Source organism: Alligator mississippiensis, chromosome 6, assembly GCF_030867095.1.
Source record: "Alligator mississippiensis isolate rAllMis1 chromosome 6, rAllMis1, whole genome shotgun sequence".
Taxonomy (NCBI): Eukaryota; Metazoa; Chordata; order Crocodylia; family Alligatoridae; genus Alligator; species Alligator mississippiensis.
The window spans coordinates 21,575,465-21,595,692 of record NC_081829.1 but is presented as its reverse complement, the minus strand read 5'-3'; the positions used below and the strand labels follow the sequence as shown (position 1 = coordinate 21,595,692).

Below are 20,228 nucleotides of genomic sequence, written 5' to 3'. Positions count from 1 at the left end.
TTCGGGGGAGCATGCCCTGACAGAAGAAGCCTTCATAAAGGCCAAGGAGGAAAGATGTGTGGCAGGATACATCTCGGAACACCTATGACTTTGAGAAGAAAATACTGCTAAAGAAGCAGCCTCTGTAAGGAGCAAGAAAGGAAATCTCTGGATGAGCATCAGCATGGCAAGGGCCAGAGCAAAGCAAGTCACAGTGTATCAGCTGAGAGTGAACTAACCTAGAGGGGGTTGAGCCCCTCCCTTTTTGTCTTTGTGTTTTGCAGGATGTGAACCACCACTGAAGCATCAACCAGTTTGCTTGGTACAGAAAGGAATTGAGCTTGACTGTTATGCATAGTAATTGTGTTTCGCTGTGTTTGTAAAATGCTATTGCTGTAAGTGGTTGTGATATTAACGGTGCTAGACAGTAAAATGTAAAGAAAAATGTCTTGATAGGCTATGAAGTACCTGCGGAGTGACTACAAAAAATGGTGTATCACATGGAGCATTGCCTCCAAGGCCTCAAAGAGTTCAGCCATGCCAAAGTTCAAGGCCAGATTGACTGTTTTATTGTCATCCTTTGCTTTTTTCTTGTTTTGCTTTGCTTGTGCTAGATATATATTTTAAGCTTTTTATGTTGGAAATAGTAATGCAATGTAGTTTTATTGATTCCCAGAATTTGTGCAAAGATCTAGAACACAAAGTAGAATGGTGGGATCCCGATGAAAACAGGGCATTCTGTTTGTACAGGAAGGGCCTGACCTTTGGTATTTCTCCAGCCTTTTACAGGATGAAGGGGCACTGGTAGTATTACGATGGCACAAAGCATCTAGTTGGGATAACAAGAAAAGCATTGCTGATTGTACAGGAGGGGTCAAATTGCCAAGAACTTGTCTGGTCCCCAGACATTCAGACCATGGGATGTTTATCTGATATAAATAGCCATCTTGGCAATCAGAAAAGACACTGATTGCTGAGTGGAATGCTACCTGGAATGCTGAGTAAAAGGTTTAATAGGCATCTTGAGCTGTACGTTCCCCAGCGCCAGTTTAGGAGGCCTGTTTCAACCTGATTAGCTAAAACTTGGCTACTGGGCTAGGGAATGCTGAGACAAGAGACCAAGTCAGAGAGGGTATGGGTGACATTTGAACAATGGTTTAAGGGTTCATTACAGCGTCCAGCTCATTGGAGCCCCTGACTACGAATGCCATCATACATTTTCCAGGATGACTGGAGGAGCTCTTCCCACAAATCTCATGAACATTCCAGATAATTCCCTTGATTATGCTTCATTTATGATGTGAAGGTATAGAACTTCAAGGAGGGGATTGATGGCTAGAAAATAGTATTTAAAGGCTTGTTTTTGGGAATTCACTTACAGGTAAAATAGATATGCATTAGAATAATGGTCCAGGACAATGGCAAGAGTTAAGTGATTTCTAAAAGCCTGTTTCTCAAAATTTCCTCAAGGCCCACTGTGTCTGAAGCCAGCAGACACACAGGCTGGGAAATTAAAGACGTGTACCATGCTGTTCCGAAACATGAGATAAGGTGGCACCAGGTCACGATGCCCTTGGGCTCTTCGGATTTGCAGAACAGACCAAATTAGGAGAACACCAGTAAAGTCCAAATTAGGATGTGTGCATGTGATGGACTTGTGAAACGAAGGAATATGCTGACAGGACAGAATGTGGAGAGTATGACTGCAGAAAGACCAATCAGTGATTCCCACAAATGAAGAGTCATCAGGTGGGGAAAAGAATACAAAAGAAGTAATTTCAGAACAGCAAAGGGTCCCTGAGAAGGGAACACGAGGAACCATGGACAGAGGGCATACTACTAGCCTGTCTCATCCAACCCACGGGGGTGGAGGTAGGCCTTGGCCTCCACATCCAGGCTGCTGACATTCAAGAGAGAACCTAAAAGTGAAGCTTGTGTCCTAGCCAGACGTACCTTGACTCTGATGACAGTCCTAGGACTGGTAGATATAGAACTGCTTGTATTATTCTTACCTGCTATCACTGTATATCAATAAGATTTGCCTATTATTGAATGGAAAAGTTGTGGTTGGTCTGAGGGTTTGGGTCCGCCCAGAACAAGGTATTTGGGTCATAAATCCATTGCCAAAAGATGCCATGAGAGTTGACTTTTCCTACTCCTTCCTTGCTGAGGGGTCTATTCCAGAGGTTTCTGTCCATTTCAACTCTGGTGTTGAAACTGCTGAGATGAATAAGTCTGTCTCCCTCCAGAACATCAGCAAGTACTTGGTCAAGGTTGACATCAAATTTCTTCTTGGCTTCATTGGCAGTGTCAAGAGTTGGGGCATACGCACTGATGATTAGTGGTGTTTTGGCTCCCCTCCAGTTTAAGACAGGGAGTCATGAGATGCTCATTCATTCTGATAGGGAACTCATTGAGTTGTTTTATGAGTTTTTATTCTTGATGGCAAAACCAACTCCATGAACCCAGTGTTCTCCTTCCTGTTTAATCTTCCAGAAGAAGGTATCGCTACCTCCACATTCTTTGAGCTGCCTATCTCCTGCTTACCAGGCCTTGCTCAGTGCAGCAACATTGATATTGTCACTTGAGCCATGGTTGTGATGCCGTGCTTTGGGCATTCGCTATTTAGATTGTCCATGAGGGTCCTGATGATCCAGGTCGCAAAACTGATCGTGTTTTCTTTGATTTTTTTGACCACTGTAAAGACGATCCCATTGGATGCAGTTATCCAGACAGGAAAAAGATAGGTTATGTTTAGGGCACCTTTTCTAACTCCCTCCATGTGGGGTAAGCAGAGCAGATCCTGAAGAGGGCTGCTAAGTCACAGTTACAGTTGTTGAATCATACTCTTGCCTTGTCCAAGTGCTGGACAACCTTATTCTAACTGCTGCCTTTGTACCAGTTCACAACTAGGAGCTTTCGGACCCCAAATTCCTGCTCCTGTCATCACTAGCTGGTTGCCAGAGGGCTTAAAACCATTGAAAAAGCCGTTTTTCATGAAAGACACCTGTGCATGATTTTTATTGTGGAGAAGCTGTTGCACATCAGCTTCCACACAGTTCTTGACAGATGGAGGCCTTAATCTTATGGCAAGAAGGCCAAGGCAATTGGAGATCTCATTCTGCTGCAGCCTTCATCTGCCTTTGCAGCCATGGAGTTTCTAACATCTTCCACCTGCTCCACCATTGAGGACTTGTAGACCCATGGCTTGGGATTGAGCTGGTTTATTATAGTGGCATCCTGTACTCACCCTGTACAGCACTGTCAAAAGATATATGTGGTTTCTCGGAAAGGAAAGCATTGCTATCTGCTGTCCCCAACACATCTTGGTGGTGGTGCTGCTGCCGCTGGTTGGTCTGTCTGAGACTGTTTATTCATCAGTTACGCCTGCTTATTTTTCAGCTAACCTTCCCTGATGGTCATTCCTCTATCTGCCACCTGTGAACCTGCTGCCTCCAGACAGGCATCACAAGCAGGGGAGCCCCAAAGCCCACTCCCACCCCACATAAACCTAGAATCTCTACCCTGCTTTTCTAGTAGGGAAGTGAACCTGACACACAGGCTTTCTGCTTCCCACCCCTACAGACTATGATCTCTGTGGGCAATAGGTCTTCAGGCAGTGGATTCCTGGTTGCATCCCAGGGCAGCCCCATTGCCTTGCATGGATTTGTGTGGGGGGGCAAGGAGCAGTGGAGTTTAGGATGCCGGTGGAAAGACTTACACTAGGCACAGAATGCTCTTCATCTGCATATATTGTTGAACTGGTTCGAGGAGGACTGGGTCAAAATTAGTATTTGATTTTCCTGGTGTGACTTGGAAAAACTTTCAGGAAGTATAAACCTGTCTAAAGTGGCCTGTATGTCTAGACTCTTGGGGTTTAACATATACTTAAAATGTTCTGAAAATTACGTCTGTCCATACCAGGCATGGCTGGTGAACTCAGGCTGGTGGGGCAGTGGAGTGTCCCATGGGAATGGGTTGGGAGAGGGGGGATTTGGAGCTGTCTGGGAGCAGGGTGGGGTTTGCAGCCAGCTGGGAGTGGGCAGGGAGGAGAGGGGTTGCAGCTGGCCAGGCACTTCAGCTGGTAGTGGGGAGACTGCAAACTCTCAACACTCCCAGCTGGCTGCAACTCTAGCGCGGCTTGCTAATTGAAGTGCAGCCTCCCTCCATCCTCCTCCAGCATGTGTAAAAATGCCCAAAGGGACCAAAATGTTGGTGGCAGAAGAGCTGCGAGGTGTCTAGTACTTTTAAGAACAGTGTCACTCTTTTCAGTGCTTAAATTTGGATGTAGGCAGCTTTCCTCTAATTATTTGAGGGAAATAACTGTCAATTTCGCATTCCCATTTGAAAAAAATAAAGCCTTGGGTTTGATTCTAGAAGGCAGCTTTGAATGTCAGCACGGATGTGGATCTGGAACTGAAATTCTGTTGTTTTTTAAGCTGCAAATAATCAAGCTTGGCCCCTTGGGCTGCTTACAGATTTTAAGCCTTTCCCTCCCCCCCACCCCCATGGCGCTTTACTTTAAATTGCCAAACCCAGTGCATGTCCAGAAAAGGCTTTGTGTTAGTTGGACTCGGCTTGCCCAACGTCTGTATCAGTTACTGTACTGGGGCCTTTTTGGTGCCTTTATCTAATAGCTGATTGAATCAGCTATTAGATAAAAGTGCCAAAAAGCCCCACTGAAGAGCCTGATCTATACAGATGCTGTGGAGCTGGGTTGAACTAACATGCTGCTGCTTCTGGTAAAGCAGTTTGTTTTTTAAACATCTGTAAGCAGCCATAATGTGCATCCTTGACCAAGTCAAAGAGGTTAGTTAGTTCACCTAACTGAATCTTTTAAGATTACTTTTGCAATGTAAATATAATGCAGTGTTAATCAGGTGTTCCTCGCTGAATGCATGTATGGAACAGTGTTTAAAAGAAGGAAAAAGTTAGCACTCATTCTTTTATAATTGACTGCTAGAGGACAGAGTTGTGATAGTTGTATAAAGAGTAGTATTGATAAGTGATAACAGAGTCTTGTAAAGGGTCAATGGTCTCTTATTCTGCTTTCTGGAGTTTAGGACCTAACATGAATTGGCAAGAAAGGCAGCCCATCCTTACCCTGGTACATTTGAGAATGGGATTTTGTGGCTAATTGAAGGGGATTCCATCTGAAAAGGGCTTATGATTCCTTTGGATGGGGAAAAGAATAAAATCAATGAGGACTAGAGTTGGATTTGATTTGTTTATCAAATATTAAATTTGATGAAAAATATTGTTTTTAAATACTGTGTGAATGCAACAAGTAGTTTTCTAAAACGTTGGTCCCTTTTTTTGTTGTTGGCCAAAACCATCACATTTGTTTGAAACTGCTTGTTTCTAAATGAACTTTTACTTTAGAATTAACTGATTTTTAAGATAAAGAAATGCAACATTTTTGGGGGGGTCAAACAAAACATGCCACATCAATCCAAAATTATTTTTCCCATTTTGAGTTGGGTCCCAAATGAAAACTTCATTATGTACACAGCTCTAATGAAGACAGTAGTGCTTACTTTGGAAGTGGCTCTGGATTTCCTAGAAAAGTGAAAGAGTTTCCATGTCTGTGTGTGACTGGAAGGGCTTTACTGCATGCTAACCACTTACATGGATAATGAGGTGATAGCATTTTCTCCTTATAGAACTGGGAAATTAGCTGAGATCATGCTGGCTGCATTCTATGCCATTGTAAATGACATGAGCAGTTCCCTAAGCCAGGGAAAAGCCCCATCCCTTCCCATTGCTGCATAACTGGGGAATAATATGATTTAGAGTTTTCCAGTAAAGAATAATAGGGAAATCAATCGGATTATTACTCTACCATGACTACACTTTGTGGAATGACTTTTGGTTTGGCCATATAAATTTGTTGTTGTCACATTATCATATAATCATAGAAAATTAGGGTTGGAAGGGACATCAGCAGGTCATCTAGTCCAACCTGCTGCTGAAAGCAGGATCATCCCCAACTATATCATCCCAGCCAAGGCTTTGTCTAGCTGGGTCTTAAAAACCTCCAAGGATGGAGGTTCCACCACCTCCCTGGGTAACCTGTTGCAGTGCATTATTATCCTCCTAGTGAGAAAGTTCTTCCTAATATCTAACCTAAACTTCCCTTGCTGCAACTTGAGACCATTGCTCCTTGTACTGTCATTTGCCACCACTGAGAAGTTTAGCTCCAACCTCTTTAGAACTACCTTTTGCATAACTGAAGATTGCTATCCCCCCACAATCTTCTCTTCTCTAGATTAAATAAGCCCAGTTCCCTCAGCCTCTCCTCAGAAGTCATGTTCTCAACCCCCTCACCATTTTCATTGCTGTCTGCTTGATTCTCTCCAATTTGTCCACATCCTTTCTGTAGTGTGGGGCCCAAAACAGGACACAATACTCCAGATATGGCCACACCAGTGCTGAATAGAGGGGAATATTCACTTTCCTCAGTCTGCTGTTAATGCTCCTACTAATGCAGCTGAGTATGCCATTAGCTTCTTGGCATCAAGGGCACTCTTTTGGCTCATGCTCAGCTTATTGTCCACTGTAACCCCCAGGTACAGCTCTGAAGAGCTGCTGCTTAGCCAGTCAGTCCCCAACCTGTAGTGGTGCATTGGATTGTTCTGTTCTAAGGACGGTTGTTCCGTCCTAAGTGCAGGACTCTGCACTTGTCTTTATTGAAGGGTCAAAGTTACCAACAAAATGTTCTCCACCTCTGTTTTCTCTGGAGTTTGTGCCAAGCTATTGCCAACATTATGTTATGTGGTGGAGTCAAAAGCAAGAAGTACAGAGAGGCTCGTGTGGATGTCACAGAGGCAGATGCTTTATGAGGAACAATCCTGAAGTGTCAAAAGTAGAGAGAAGTCTTTCTATGAGACCTGCAGCCTGAATGCTACTTGCTGCAGAGGAGGGACTATGATACTGAGATCCAGGATAGTACATGGGACCGATGAAACAGGGAGGAGCTCAGAAATACCATGTGATAATTTCTGCTCTCTGCTTATAGCCCACAATGCCGTATGCATCTGACTTGCTTCCATCTTCAGTGAGATCATACCTACTGTGCTGAAGGAACCTTCTGTGGTTTCTTATTATCAGACTCCAGGAACAAGAAGGGAAGGCCAGCTGCCTCTTCAGACTGGCTGCAGGGCCCCACTGGTTTTTGTGTACTTTTGAATTTCACCCACTAGATGACAAGTCTGATGGGATACATGATAAATGGACAGGAAGCACTTTTAGCTGCTTGCTGTGCAGCAGACCAGAAAGGGTTACATTGTCTATACATAGTTCTGATAATCCATTTAAGACTAAGGAAATGCTGGGAAATACAATTAGCCCCCTAATGTTGGAAGAATGCAAGATAGAAAGGGAAAGGAACTGAATCAGGTTAGTGCAGATGAAGGAGAATGACTGAGGTAGTGAATAGCAGTTCCTAGTGCTGTGTGCCTCATAAAAACAGGGGGAATAGAGATGGAAGAGACCTATTAGAGTTTTTAGTGTATCCTCTCCAGGGCACTGGATTACTCTCTGCAATATATTATGGTATCTGTTACTTCAGGATAGTTTAAAATTACCAGGTCTGTGCGGCTCTTCCTGCTTCCCTTGGGGAAAGTATTCTAGTCCAGAATCTTTTCCAGAGTTCAAGCCTAACATTTCTCATTTAATTTTGTCCTATTGTGTCACACCCCAGTGACCCCAGGCAGCTTTGCACATTTTCATTGATGATGACATGTTGGAATGGGGCTTGGGAGGCTTAGGACAGTATCATTTCAGAAAGAGGAGGAGTTTCCTAACTCATTAAGAACTCATAAATAGTGTAGCCTTCAGTTTACAGCTTAAACCAGTTAAAGTGCCAATGTGTAAGGTGGAGAGTCATATAAATTGCACAAAAGGCACTTGCTATTTGCTAAATGCCAGTGATTTTGGTGTTAAAGGTACCACCCAGGCAGATTTTTGAACAGGTTTGCTGGGGGAGCAGCCTACACTTATGTTTCCACCCCTTGTTAATAGTCTTTTTGCTTTTCAGAGTCTGCTTTTAGCCTCTGCACAGCTGTTGACACCTTACTGAGGCAGGTTACATTGTTACTCCGAAGGACTTGCTTCTAAGAGCAGTCTTGCATCCATGGAACCTAGCACAGCACTGGCAGTAGTTGAGATGGGCTAGAAGGAATAGCCTGGATGTCAGGCAATTGTCTGATGGCTTAATGAGCCAGGTATATAAGCCTAGACTGTATGAGAGATCACCTGGAGGGTTGCTAGCATGTACAGTGCTATGACAAATGTTTAGTTGGTGTTTGAATAGTATGGAATTGATATTGATTTCTGGACAAGCAGAGATTCCCTGAAAGAGGAAGGAAACGTGGAAAGGGACATCCATGCTGGGAGGAGGGGGCATTAGAGGAGGTTGTCCTTGCCTAGGAAGCAAGGGTATAACAGCCAGACTCTGTTGCTTACATTCTAAAAATGTCTTTTCCTTGGACATTCTCACGTTTCATTTTGTCTGTGCTTGTCTTTCAGCCCGGTCCAAGAGTTTGGTGATGGGTGAACAGCAGACTGGGCTGCCGTTAAGACCATCTTCTCCTAGCCCACAGGAGCGAGTGCTCAAGTGCGGTTGGCTGAAGAAGCAGAGGAGCATCATGAAGAACTGGCAGCAGCGGTGGTTTGTGCTACGTGGGGACCAGCTCTTTTACTATAAAGATGAGGAGGAAACCAAACCTCAGGTAAGGCTGTTCTGAGATATGGTGCACTAGTTTTGGCTTCAGGGTAGGTCAATGTCATGGGGCTGTCTTAGAGCCCTTTCTAATTGCACCAAATGCTGGGAAGGTTTGATAGCAAGAGAAATGGCATTGATAGGTGCCACTAACCTAGATAGTAGTCCTCCCACAGATTGCAGTGGGTGGTGACTATCATTGAATAGATAAAAGACCTGTTTGGATGTACAGGGCAGTCCTGGGGCATCATGCTATATTATCTCTGCTACCTGGAGGCAGCTATCTGTGTGTAATTAAAGCTGTTCTGGTTTCTTTATGCCTCACCAGATGCAAGAGAAGACAGTTTATATAGGTACTATTTACACCAGGAATGCTTAACACCTAGCCTGCAAGCTACACCCAACCCCTGAAGCCATGTTATCTGGCTCGCATGGCTTCTAATAGGGCTGATATTTGGTGGCAGGGGTGCAGTGGCAGTATTAATTGCCACTCCCCAGCTGCCAAATATCTGGACCTATGAGGAGCTTTGTGGGCAGATGGCATGCCCTATGCACTAGATCAGGCACACAAGGCCAGAACAGTGTGGGACCCAATCTAAGTGGCATGGGATCTGATGAGGGCATTGCAAGACGGGATCAGGGCAGTCTGGGGTAGGATCTGGGTACACAGAGTCTGATTCAGGTAGTGTGAGGCAGGGTCTGGGCACGCAGGGCCCAATCCCATGCAGTAATGCTGTTCGGGATCCAGCCCACAGACTACCTCTGTGTCACTCATCCAGTCTACACAGCCAGAGGTTGAGTACTGCTGATTTACACAGTGCATCACTGCCTGCTCCATAAGAGCTAGTAAGAGACTGGTGTTCCAGCTAGAGGGAGCAATGACCAGTAGAGGGAGACTATCCCATTTCTATCACAAACCTCAACTCTGCAAGGCATGGTACTAGGAGCAAGGGAGCTTAGCCATGGTGGTCAGAGAGCTGAGGCATGGGGGAAAAAAACACCATGGAGGACTACTTCAAACTATTTTGCTTTAGTAGAAACTGTGCATTTTCATGACTTGGAATCACTGTAAATATCAGAATCATTTGGATTCTCTGTGACTAAGTTCACATCAGAAGCTATAATTGGCAAGAAGTTCTACTAAACATATGGAACTGGTGAGTCTGTTGAACACTTGCTGATGGCACATGAAGGGGTTCATTTAGAGGTACTTTTTTCTGAGTATGCTTCATATTTAGTAGGCAACCGTCGATCCACTGGATCAATGGTGTACATAAGAGGTCTAGTCAGATGCCTGATGAATACATTTTGTGGCTGACAAGCCCAATTCATGAGTGAAACAGGTTGTTACATGTTTTACAGATCCATGTGCTGTTTGAGTCCAAATTTACAGAATGCTGCTTTCTTCCATCCTCTGGATCAAAGTCGCTCCATATTGAGCGCACCCAGTACCAGATATTCCCTCCAAATCAGACTGGATTCTACATGCTCCTCCCAGCTTTCTACCTTGATGTTGAACAACTTCATATAATTTTTGTATGCATTATAATACTGCCATAGAGAGCAACCCCACTTTCTAGAGCTATCTTGAATCTCACTAAACAAAATATTCTTGGGAATATGGTCTTCTCCCATTCTCCTGACAAGGCCAGTCCATTGCAACTTCCTCCTCTTGATAGTGGTTTATAACTGTCAGTCCTGTGCACTCCAGTACCTCTCTGTTTGGTATTCTGTCTTCCCACTTTATTTTCAGGATCTTACACAGAGATCTTATGTGGAAGCTGTTGACATGCCTAGCATATGTAATCCACATTTCTGAGCCATAAAGCAGGGATGATGACAAATCTTGTATACTTGCATTTTCACCTTAGCTGATTTGCTGTTATCTTGTGCTTGTTTCTGTAATAGCCCAACCTTCTTAGCTGCTTTTCCAATTCTGTTAGTCAGTTCAGTTTGAAAGTCAAGATTCATGTTGATCGTAGAACCTAAGTAGCAAGCACTGTCAACAACATCAAGAGATTCATCTTCCAGAGTGTTGCTAGGTTTGGTTCTTTCACCCCTTGGTACATGATCACCAGGGATCTGGGTTTTTATTTGCTGTGGAATAATGTGGATTTTCTCCTTTAAAGGCGAAAAATGCAGGAAATGGTGGGTTTTCCTTTGCAGACTGGCAGAGTTCTAGTTTGCAGGGAGCTGGTTGGGGCTGGAGGAGGAGGGTGATCAGAGTCAGGGGGCATGCATGCATGCACATAGCAGCCAGGCAATGTGGTGAAGAGGAGCTCCTCACCAGTAAGTCTATAGCGGGGGCATAGGCAATACAAGGGAGGGGCGGGGGGACATAGGTGACGCATTGGGCAGAGTGGGGGGGGCACATACTTCCCTCAGATTTGTGCATCCACAATAGGTACGGGGCTGCAGCCTGGCTAGATGGGCATGGGCAGGAGCCACCTCTGCAGCCCAGTGGATGGGACCCCATGTGGGAGGGTGAAGTGGGGTGGTGAGACTTGCCACCACTGCCAGGACCCCTGCACCATCTGCCTCTAGCAGCATGAGGAGTAACGGATCAGGGTAGAGGCCATGCTGGCCTTACCATCTCCCGCCATCAGCCACTTGTGTGCCAGGCTGTGGCTCCACCCTGGAGGGGAGGTGGAGTGGGGGGCAGCGCATGTGGCCTGAAAGGAACAGTGGTGGCTGGGCTGTGGTGGTGGGACAGAGCTATGGCCCAGAGTGTGAGCAGTTGGCAGCAGAAGGAGGTGAGGGCAGTGCAGCCCCTATTCCGTTCCATTACTCCTCTCACTGCTGGCAGCGTGGCTGGTGCAGAGGTCCTGGTGGTAGAAATCACTATAACACTCCACCCTCCTGCACTGGGTCCTGCCCCCTGGGTTGTGGAGGTGGCTTCTGCCCACGCCAGTCCTGCCAGGCTGCAGCCCTGTGTTTCACTGTGGGGGCACAAATCTAGGGGGGCCATGTGCCCCGCTCATGTCCCCTTGACACGTCATCTGTGGTGTTGCCTATGGCAGGGCACCCCCTGACCTCACACTTCCTGTCCTGCCCCACACACTGGCCATGGGGGTGAGGGACTGCAGGTCAGGAGCGAGGTACATCGGTGGAGATGGGGGGATTTTGAGTTGGGAGTGAGGGGTGCTGGAATGGCTGAAGGGTCTGTGGCTTGGGAGTAAGGGGCACTGGCATATCAGGGCTGCTCAGAGTCACAAATCAGTGTGGGGAGCAGCTGCAGCTGGACCTGCATCCTGGTGAGCAAAGGGGTAGGGGGAGCTCTGATTTTTCTATGATAAAAAACCAAAATCAAACACCAAAGTATATAGGTATTTATAATTTATTTTACTATAATGATTGAGGCACTGGTAGGCTTCCAAATTGCTTTCACATTGTAAGTATATCAATAAAACATTGTGTTCAATTGAGAGAGATATATAAAATATATTATTAGAGGTGCACCGATAAATTGGTCCATATCGTATTGGCACTGATAAAAGGAAAATTGACATTATCGGCAATTGGCTTTTTTTGGCTGATGTGGCCTGTAATGTTGCAGGTAAATGCCGTGTGCATGTGCACAGCCACAGCACGCATGCGGCCAACCTGGCAACTTGGAGAGTAGCGTCCAGCTGTTAAGTCTGTTGGGGGAGGAGGATGGGGCGTGGGGGGTTCAGATGGAGGGTCCTGTGGTGAGGAAGGTAGTGGGCTGGGGCAGGTGCTGTCCAGCTGGGATGAGGTGCAGGATGGAGCCATGACTGGCCTGTTTGGGGGGCATGGGGAGGGGTGCAGGGCTGCTTGTGTCACTGTGCACCCCCCCCAGAGGAAGCACAGGAGCATGTGCCCCGCAGATATATGCATGGGACAAGAGCAGGCCGCCTCTGCAGGCACAGGCTGGGGGCAGTGCCGGACTCTTCCCCAGCCTGTAGCAGCAGCCCACCCTCGCCCCATATACAGATCCAGGAGGCTTGTCCCCATCACTTTGGCGAGGCGGCATGCAGTGGCAGGAGCCATGCCACTCCCTCCCTGCGCCCCCTGGACAAGTGTGTCATGGCTCCATCCTGCACACCGTCCTGCCATGGCTCCACTCCCTCTCACTGTGGGAGCCTCGATTTCTTCCCCTTCCCCCAAACAGACTTACCAGCCTGACACTGTTCTCCAAGCTGCCAGGTTGCATATTGGCAGTTGGACCAGCATCAACCCGTGTGGTTCATTAATAATTGGCCATTGGTATCAGCCCCAAAAATCTTTATCAGTGCACCCCTAATATATATATAGTGGCCTTTCATTTTAATTGTGGAAAAACCCAGATTTGGGGTTTTTTCTTTAAATAAGATAATTTGCTATTTTAAAACAGAGGACCACCATCCCTGCTGATCACAGTCTTCTTGAGACTAGTTGCCATCTCAAAGCTCTTGCATGTTTCAGAAAATCTGCCCAAGGGATTTTGCAGGGAAGATTCACTGTGGGCAACCAAGACCACATCATCTGCAAACTGGAAAACTCTCAGAACCAGTTCTTTCTCCTTGGTTTTTGTTCTAAACCTTGTGATGTTAAATAAGGCTTTATCTAGCCTGGTTTGAAGATAAATGCTGTTATTGTTGTCCTTGAAGGCATGAAGAAGTAGGCATGAAAAGCTGATGTTAAAAAAACACAGGGGCTAAGACACCCCTGTTTCACCCCATTGTTGATGTCAAAGGCATTTGATTCTTTGTTTTCATAAGCTACAGTTGCCTTCATTTTTTGATGTAATGAAGGAATGATGTTCAGCTGTTTGCAGGGCAACCCAGTCTCTTCAGAACACTTAAAAGGTCTTATCTGTTGACTGTCAGAGGCCTTCATCAGACTGATGAAGGCTAAGCACAGCAGTATTTGTTTTTCTCTACACTTCATATAGGGGATTGGCAAACATCCATTATGACTGCTTTAAAAGGGATGTGGGAACTGCCACTTGGAGTGAGCGTCGTCTGACTCTTACAACTGCACAATCATGTAGCGATACAAATGAGCTAAATCACCCAAATTTTGACCTTGAATGAAGCAGGATTGAAGTTCTTAGAATCATAGGAAAGTAGGGCTGAATTGGGACTTCACAAGGTCATCTGTCTAGGCCAGTCCCTTGCTCATGGCAGGATCATCTCTGACTAACCCATCCCAGCGAAGTGTCTGTTCAACTACTGTTCTGTTTCCATGCAGAATGAAAGCAAATGTCAAATCCCCTGTGAAATGGCATCCCAAACAGTGACTAGTTCTGTGTGTCGTGATTAAAAGAAGGGTTCTTGTCAGGAGAAATATAAAGGTGGCAAGTTTAATTTCTAGATCTGTTGCTGCTTCTACATTTAAGCAAAGAAAGGCAAGTCACTTAACCTACCAGCTCATCTTCTGGAAGACCTGTACTGTGCATTAGTAATTTGCTTCCAGTTTCAGATTCCTGAGTTTCCATATAATTTGCAACAAAAGTATTTGTACTGCAAACTCCTCTTAATTATGTGCAGCATTGACTGCTCCAGACAGTCAGGGAAGGGGTTGTTTAGAGTGGTCAGTTGTTCCATTGATCCTTATGTTAGGTTTTTGCTCATAATATCTGCAGGCCTTCTGCCAGGCAGTATTGATTGTGACTGGTAATTCTCTTACAGATATGCAAATAAACAAAATATCAGCTTTGATTTTAAACTGATGATGATTTACCAATAACTTTAATAAAGGGGTTGTTCCCTTTTACTCAGGTTGTCATGGAACCAGGATTGCATAAGTTTGAAGAGAAGAGGAGGAAGGAGGAGAGGGACAGAGATTTGTGCGAGCCGGGAGCGGTCCGAGGCCCTCGGGGGTTTGTTTGTTTTTTTTCGCGCGGCGGGCTGTGGCCAGCAGCCCAGACACGCCGGGTCGGGGAAGGCAGGCGGCACGCTAGAATTAGGCACGGAAGCTTAGTGGTTGATTAAAGATTATTTTACTTACACCGAAGATGGTCGCGGTGCAGGCAGGAAAACTTGCTTGAGTTGCAGTTACAAAACAAAACAAAACTCGAACCTGCAGGGCACAAGAGTACGTCGCAGGGGGTTTTCGGCGACGGGAAGATGCAAAACACAAGAGTTCGTTGCAATGGGTTTTCAGCGACAGGAAGATAAACCTGCAGGACTCGAACCCGGACAGAGCTCTGGATACACTCACATGAAGTTTGCTAGGCTCCGTGGAACTTGCGCGCAGGGAAGGGTACGTCGAGGGATCAGGCGGTGACGGGGAGAGGCTAGAGGCTGATCAGACCTCTATAGCCAGCTCTAAGGTACACGCGCTGGGTCCGATAGGCTCCGCAGCGCACCTACAGTTCTTCTTAAGATGTTTACGGAGTCCTCCCTTGCGAGGTTCTCCTCCGGAGATCTCCAACTTGGGCGGAAACTGCTCAAGCCTCTTATACGGCTAGCAAGCCAATCGCTAGCCGCCATGTGGGAATAATTTAGAACTGGCCAATAGTGGGACACAAATTTGTATACGAATGGCGGGAACTCCTTTGCACCATGCGTTTCTCCTTTTGCAACTAAGAAATGCACCCTGCAAAGAAAGCTACGAGTGGCGGGAAATAATTTAGCAGTGCCGAAGCGCGCACAAACAAAAATCACACCCTTGGGTTGTGACAAGATTAATTTGTTTTTTCACAAAAATAAGACTGTTTTCTTCTAATCTCAATTATGGAGGAAGCAGGAAAGGGGACTCTGAGCAAAGTATTATGTATTAATCTGCTCTTTGTTAGAGAGATTTATACTTCTCTTCTGAAAAATACTGCCTCTATACCAGTGGAGGCCAAACTTTTTGGCAGACTTGCCACAAGTTAAACCCTTTCAACTCCCCAAGTACTACTCCTGTGTGATGCTTGAGTGGAAGTTTTCTGGGCCAGGGAGCTTCTTTTTGTTTGCTGCTTAGAAAGTGCCCATCAGGAAGGAGTCAGGACAACGGCTCAGAGGGACTGTGATAATGAACCTAAGATTTCTGAAAAAGTTCTTCTGGCAAAGACATTGTATTTAAATAACCTGCCATTTGGTGACCAACAGGCTCTTCAACAAAGACTTTGAGTCCCTAGTGCCAGCTATTTCTAGCAGGGTTGCTGCAACATAGTTCAGAGAGAAACGATTCCACAAGACAAAGAGAGATTGCACCTAGTCACCCTGTAGCACAGTGATGGTGCTCCTTAAGGTTTCCTACCAGCATTATCAGAGATTGTCTCATGTAATTGTTTGCAGTCCCCCAATATGAGAATGACTGACTGTTTTCCAGTAAATGGGGAAGTTGATGAGTCGGTAAATGACTGAGGAGGACAATCTGGTACCTGTATGTTTGTTTGACTGCAGGTGCGGCAAATAGTTCCAGAAGGAAAGAGTAGGTCCTAGTGATGTTGGATCACAGCTCTTCCCTTTGTCTCCCTTGTCTGTCTGCCTCTGTAGTGAGGTGAGTTTGCTCAAAATGATCAATGCCTTGTACATCACGGTGCCACTGGAGATGACTCAATGCTTGAATCTCCAGGATATCAGCATTAATATCACATTCTTCAGATTGGTCTTCAGGGTGTCCTTGAATCTCCACCTCTAGAGTGGTGACCATCAGTGAGTTGGGAGTGTAGGATCTCTTTTGGGAGACAGTTGTCAGGAATCTTTAATATGTCCTGTCCAACAAAGCTGGTGCCATATAAACATGGCTTCAATGCTGGTGGCATTTGCTTGGGCAAGGATGCTGACATTTGTTCTTCTATCCTTCCCTCCAACTGATATGGAAGGTTTTCTGAAGACATCACTTATGGTCATGTTCCAAAGCTTTTGGGCGTTTCTGATCTGTCATCCAAGTTTCACATTCATGCAATAGGGTAGGGCTGACAACAGCCTGGTAGCGGAGAAGTTTGGTTTGGGTCTCAAATCATGGTCATCAAACCTGGTTTCTGAGATGTCCAAATGCAACACTGGCAGATTTTATCTGGTGTTGAATATCATTGTTTATGTTTACTTTTTGGGAAAGGTGACTATCGAAGTAGAGGAAATATTCAACATTCTCTAAGAATTACCCTGTAATTCTAATATGTGGAGAAGTAGCTTGTTGGTTTGGGATGAGTTGGTAAAATATCTGAGCTTTTGTAAAGATGACAGTGAATGCAAGTATTTCATGCGATTCCCAGAAGCTACGAAGAAGAGCTCTTCAGCTGCATGAGCACAAACACCACAATCGTCCCCTTCTTGAAGGTTAGTAATGGAGGTGTTAGTTAATTTGGATTTGGATCATAACTGATGTTAAATTGATTCTTGCTCATGCAGTACTGGATGCTGACTATAGATGGTAGTCCTAGGAATCTTCATTATGGAAGCGGCAATATAGATGGAAAAGAGTGCTGGTATAATCGCATATCCTTGATTGACTCAGTTCTAATAGTGGAGGGATCTGTTTCTGAGCCATTGCTTAGGATAGTTGCTGTTGTGTCATTGTGTAGAAGTCTGATAATGATAACAAATTTTGGCTGGCACCATAGGTGGAAGGAGAAAAATTTTGTGGGGGGCCTGAGCATGCATGCACGCCCCTCCCCACCACTCCCACAGGAAAGTCTGCTGGGAAGGGGGAGTGGGGTTGGGGCCAGGCAGGGATTGGGAAGGAGCAGAAAAGAGCCGGGCATGGGATCGGGATCGAGGCCAGGGCCTGCTGCGCCTGTGCAGCTGCCCCTTCCCCCGCACCTGGGGTTTTTGCCTGGTGCCGGCAGCCCCTGCAAAACTGCCACCCCCCAGCCCTGCACCAACCGTGGCCCCACACCACGCATGGTGGTGGGGAACCGGAGTGGGGACAGCCTTGACTGCACTGCCAGGCCAGAGGGGACAGAGCCCCCGGGACCCCCGTGCCCACCCCACCCTGCTCCTAGTCGTCCCTGGGAAGAGTCCGGCACAGCCCAGTGGTTCCTCCAGAGGCACAGCCCTGGCGAGCCAAGGCAGGGGGCACATGGCCCCCCATTTTTGCATGCAGCTGCGGGCTGGGCTCTACCTGCTCCCTGCCTCCACACCTTACTGTCACTGCTTTGGAAGTGGTGCAGTGCGGTTCCATGCGAGTCCTGCTGCTGGGTGGGCCAGACAGCGGGGCACGTGGTGCTGTGCTACTTACAAAGCGGTGGCATCGAGCACAGAGGCAGGGAGCAGGCAGATTCCAGCCTGCAGCTGCAGCCCGCCCTTGCCCCGTGCAAAGATCAGGGGGTCACGTACCCCCCCCCCCCATACCCCCCAGCACTTCACCTTTAGAGGAACCACCGGGCTCTGATTGTCCCATGACCCAGCCTGGCTGGGGCCTCCTTCACAGTGAATGGGGCCCCGGCCAGGCTGGGTTGTGGGACAATCCCCACAGAGCAGCAGGGAGCAGGGCAAGGGCAGGGATGAATGATTTGCCCCTTCCCCTACCCCACTCCCTCCTGCACTGTGGGGTCTCAATCCCCCCCCCCCGCCCCAGCCAGGCAGTCATAAAGAAAGAAGACTGAAAAAAACTTACCTGTCTGCTGAGCCGGCTGCAGTCCTGGCTGCAGAGGGTATCTCCCTGTGTGTACCCCTTCCCCCTGCTGCAGCAGCCTGCGACCGGGCTTCCCTACGGCCATACCTGCTGCCCTGCATTTGTGGGGGCTGAGCCCTGTTAGTGCCCACTTCTGCTGCCTATGGGGGGTGCACCCACATCTCATCAGGGTCTTCTACAGGGCCTCTCTGTTGATTGAATCAGAGGCCTTAGTTAGGTCAATAAAGGCCCTGTAAAGATCTCATAGTTGCTTGTGACACTTGTCCCCCGGCTGTCTAGCAATAAAGATCACATCTATTGTACCTCTGAGTGTTCTGAAACCAGATTGGGAATTGAGTAGAATCTCCTCAGTGTGGGAAGTGAGTATATTGAGGAGAGTGAAGGTGAGGATCTTCCCAGCTATGAAGAGGAGTGTAATATCATGATAATTGCTACAATCTAATCTGTCTCCTTTCTTGAATATGGTAATGATTCTAACATCTCTCAAATCCCTGGGACTATGTTTTGTGTTTCCAGATTTTCATAGTAATGATGTGTAGTTGATGAGAGAGCTTTTGCTCTACCTTGCTCATAAATTTCAGCTGGAATTCCATCAGGACCACCTCTGTGAGATTCAGTCTCTAGGCTGAAGATGATTGAGGCTAAATGAGTTCAGGTAGTTGGGCTTGTTTGGAAGAGGGAGCCTGGGACTGCAAAAAAGGTGCTGCTTTTTAAATGTACAGTAAGTTCTGTTGAAACAGTTGGTTGGTGGACATATATGACTTTTGTGATTGAGGTGGCCCAAATTAACTAGCCTATGGGGAACCCAGGATATGTTTGAACTAGCCTTGTTGATCTAGACTAGGGATGGAGTGGTTCGATAGGGGGTTTAGGAGTTAGGATATCTGGGGTCCATTTCAGGCGTGGCCGGAGTTTTGCTTAGTGTTCGTGGGCCAATTATTTTGAGCCTGTCTTGGTATATCTCTCTTGATTATATCTTACTGAAGTCTGGGAGAATTTCCTGTACAGGACTACTAAGTACAGTCAGCTTTTGTATCTGTTTATCCATTCGTAGAGCAAATGTTAGCAATAACCTAATGTCTGTGGAAGCATGGGACTCTATTTGTCTGTAAAGTGCCTTGAGATTATGAACAAAAAGTTCTATACAAGTTCAAAGTCTTGGTAAGGACTGTTTTGACCCTGATCCACTATTTGGAAACAGCAGTATCTGATTAACATCTTCATGCAGCACTAGTGCTGGACAAGTAGTATAGATGTGAGACTGATCTTTCCTGTGCTACAGGCATCCCTTGCTTGTGCAAAAGCCAGGAACTAAAGTAAGTGGGAATTATTACTGCAGCTACTTGAAATTATTGCAGAAGACAAACTTTGTCCTGGTGGAAACACAATCCAAGTTAATTAAGAGGTATTCTCACTTGAGTTCTGAAGGAGTCAAAGGGCAGTCCTGGGAAAAATGAGGTGACTTATGGGAGGCCTGTCAGTGACACGGGAGGAAGGACTCTAGGAAGGGAATGATGATGAAAGAATGCTAAAGAACGCAAAAAAGTAGAAAAGAACCAGCTGGTGATTATGTGGGGGGGGGGGCGGGGGAGGAATGATTTAATGAATTTGAAGCAAGGCTACTTAATTTAGCGGGGAAGTTAAGATCAAATGATTCAGTTCCTCTGTCGGACAACAGATGTGTGGTGTCCAAGGCACTCTTGTTTTGCAAACCAGAGCTCATGAAGTTCTAATTTGTTACAGGGCATAGATTACCAATCCTGCAGGATAGTGGTTAATTAGTCACATTCCAAAAAACAGATTGTCAATGTGTGTAGTTTCAAAATGTAGCAGTTTGCCCTCGACTAGAAAGCCATAGTGATGACTTGAGCACTGTTTGCTGCCTAAGCATGAATAGTTGCTATGAATTTTCAGAATAGGTATCTTTACAAACATTTCTTTTCATTCCAACATCTACATAACTGAGTGCGTTAACATGATGGTACCTTCCAGTGATGCTTGCATTCTGGCAGGA

General features: G+C 46.2%; 1 protein-coding gene across 4 annotated transcripts in view; it reads left to right on the top strand.

Annotated features, from left to right (window-relative positions):
- The window catches only part of ARHGAP22 (Rho GTPase activating protein 22), a 347,339-nt gene that overhangs the window by 62,577 nt on the left and 264,534 nt on the right, over positions 1-20,228 (top strand). For 3 of the 4 annotated variants that reach the window (XM_019499465.2, XM_019499462.2, XM_019499464.2), the window contains exon 2: positions 8,509-8,711. In XM_019499465.2, the coding sequence (XP_019355010.1) occupies positions 8,529-8,711 (183 nt within the window). In that variant the 5' untranslated portion in view covers positions 8,509-8,528. Of the gene's footprint in view, positions 1-8,508; positions 8,712-20,228 lie in introns of those variants that run through there. The other variant, XM_019499469.2, reaches the window with a different exon arrangement.